A 3,061-nucleotide genomic window follows, 5' to 3' on the forward strand; every position below is an offset into this window, starting at 1 on the left:
TATTTCCAATGAAAATTTACCTTAGCATGATGCCAGTGTGTGTCTAGTATGCTTTGTTTCTCTATTATTCAGAAGAATGTTGAAGATAAAGAAAATTCCACACAAATGTGTGGTTTATAGATGTGTAGATATGGTGAGTTAGGAACTTTTGCCATTAGGCTCACTGTTGTGTTTTTCTTTTCCTAGGACTCACCATAGAAATTTAGCGATAATATATTTGGAGGTGACTGAAACTTGGGGCTTCAGAGCCAGAGTTTCATCAGGATTGTGATCTGGAGCATCTGAGGTGGTTAATAATAGCTCTTCACATTTGCAATTAAAAAATGGCCTCCAAGAAGCCTAGAACACCCAAAAGAAGAAAGACACAACATGGAGAACTTGAAAATGTTGGAGAAGCAGAGCTGGAAGAATTTGAAGTGGAGAAAGTAGTGGGCCGACGTGTAGTAGCCGGCAAGGTAGAATATCTCCTGAAATGGAAAGGATATTCAGATTCTGATAACAGCTGGGAACCAGAAGAACATTTACGTTGTTCAGATTTAATCAAGGCTTTTCTGAATTCTCAAGAAGATAGCAGTGAATCTGAAGGTAGCATATCATCAGAGAATAGCAATGCTAATGATAATCTAACAGGATTTGCTAGGGGTCTAGAGCCTGAACGAATAATTGGTGCCACAGGAACTAGTGACGGATTGCTGTTCCTCATGAAGTGGAAAGATGCAGATGAACCTGAGTTGGTGCTGGCAAATGATGCTATTGAGAAATGCCCTCACATAGTAGCTGCATTTTATAAAGAGAGAATAAGTTGGCATGCTTCTTCAGAAGATTAAGCTCAGTAATGTTTGATTCACTGATATATATACATTTATTTACATATGGTGAATCTCATTATGTTTGAATTAATGTTGTGAAACTGAATTCCTCATAGTTAAAGAAAGTTTGATATGTTGGATTTGAATATAGTATTGGGGGACTTATTGAGGTCCTCCTCTTACCTCAATACCACTGACTATTTGAACATAAATAATAAAGACTTTTTGTAGTTGTTTCCTCTGAGAAGAATAGTTGTTTCTATGGTGTATTTGCTCTTTTTTAAAAACAGCTCTCTTACAAATTAGGCAATATGTTGTTCCTTACCTAATCATAACACGTTGTCTTTAATTAAAGATTTGATAGTTTTCCTAATATTTTTCTTTATTTGGATGTCTGTATTCATAAAATAAAATAACAATTATCTGGTTTTCTGATATTGCTTTTTTGTGGTGCTGGGCATGTAACCCAGGACCTCCTTAATATGAGGCAAATGATATATCACTGAGTGACATACTTTCCTTTTCTTTTTTTTTTTCACGTAGAGCAAAGGGTTTATTGCCAGCAGGACCGGCAAGGCCATTTCCTTTTCTTTTTTTCCTTAACTTTTTGGTTTTGGTCTTTTTAACAAATAGTTTCAATAGCAGCACTTGAAGGTCTTGATCTTGCTAGATGGGCAAGCTGGCTTCAACTTTACGTATTCCTATATCTGCCATAAATATCTCATTGTAGTGGGTTATTGGCAAAGTGTCCTGAATGAAAATATTTCTCATTACCAAAAATGTCACAAGTGCATATGAGAAAATAAGACTAATTGCTTTTCTTTAATTATGTAATCAAAACTCATTGAACATTGAAAAGTTTCTCTACTGTCCTATTCCAGTGTAGAATATTCAACTCTGTACACAACAAGCTTATGAGTCCTGGGAAACCTAAGACTTGGCCTTTGGAAAGGCAGCAAACTTTATTCAAAGCATATGTAAACCAAACTTGCCTGGTGATATAGTTCCACTGGTAGTCTGCCTATATGAATTCAATCTACCAAAGGCCTCCCAACCACACTCCAAAACTAAGACAAATCCTTTGGTATTGTTCTCCCAGCCAACCTGTGAGTGATCATCACTCTCATTGGGAAGGCAATGGGCCAGAGTTAGTAGGGTACACTCTGTCACAGTCTGAGGTATTGGGCACTAGTTAGGGCAATATGGACATACGTACGACCCCCAACTGCACCATCTGTACTTAACTGAGGTCCTAACTGTGCATGAGTTCCTGCTTGCTCCATGCTAACAGAGAAAGCAGACTCTTAAGCAATTGCCTTGGTGTCAGAGTTCAGATCCTTGCTTGGTCAGAACATACTTCATCTGGGTAAGAATGTGGGAGATTGTGGGAGAATGATTCTCTGATCTGTGGTGGACTTGGCCTCAGCACTAACTTTCGGAAGCCTATTAGCAAACTAATAGGCCAATGGGGGCACACCTCCATTAAGGAATTTTCTGTGTTTGACAGCTGAAAGAAACCAATTGATCATGAGACATTCCTCCCCTGATAAGAGAGGTCCTTGGAAGATTTATTTACACAGTTACACGGGGAGAGGGTTTTTCTGTGTGTGTGGGGAGTTTTATGGCTAAGATAGTTAACTCAACATAAACAAGCAGTTAGAAGATGAATGTATCCTTGCCTTAACCAGTGTAATCCTATAATGTATTGGCAGATGTAACCATGTTTAGATAAGTCTTGTCTTACAATGTATATCTTTCTGTTTGAACTTTACTCAACCCTATTCCTCAAACAGTATATAAACACTGGCCCTCCTGAAATAACATGTGCATTGGTCCACTCGCCTCTGCATCCCCCGTGTCCTGACTATGGCTGCAGTTACCTAGGTCCAACAGGAGATGAAAACTGTCCAATTGATTCAGCCATGTGGGGGGTGAGGCTTTGATCCTCTCTCTGTATATGTTCATGAGAATAGTTGGTAGAGTACATCTATATACTTTGCTTCAGCCTCCCTCTTGGAAGATGCCACCGACCAGTGAAGAAATAAATAGTTACCCTGGCAGGTTTGTGTCATGGGCTTTCCCTACTCAATCTCAGGTACTGATTTCTAAGGGGAATGGTGAGGATCCCCTTCACTCTTCTCTGGTGGTTACAGACAGAAAAGATCCCCAAGTCTAGAAAGCCCATTTAAGGTATGGTGACTCAGTGGCATTATTGTTCTCTATGACCAGTGTTGTCAAAACATGTTCTGAGC

The 3,061-nt window shown here is 39.1% G+C and overlaps 1 protein-coding gene across 1 annotated transcript; it reads left to right on the top strand.

The window, feature by feature from the left end:
- The first annotated feature begins 323 nt into the window (after positions 1–323).
- On the top strand, positions 324–827 carry LOC125343153 (chromobox protein homolog 3-like). The gene has a single exon (XM_048335422.1). It carries the CDS (start codon positions 324–326, stop codon positions 825–827), a length of 504 nt encoding a protein of 167 aa, XP_048191379.1.
- Positions 828–3,061: the final 2,234 nt, after the last annotated feature.

The sequence above is a fragment of the Perognathus longimembris genome, chromosome 28 (genome assembly GCF_023159225.1).
Source record: "Perognathus longimembris pacificus isolate PPM17 chromosome 28, ASM2315922v1, whole genome shotgun sequence".
NCBI classification, from domain to species: domain Eukaryota; kingdom Metazoa; phylum Chordata; class Mammalia; order Rodentia; family Heteromyidae; genus Perognathus; species Perognathus longimembris.

Coding starts and splice junctions, on each gene's coding strand:
- LOC125343153 (XM_048335422.1), top strand. CDS start 324: ATGGCCTCCAAGAAGCCTAGAACACCCAAAAGAAGAAAGACACAACAT.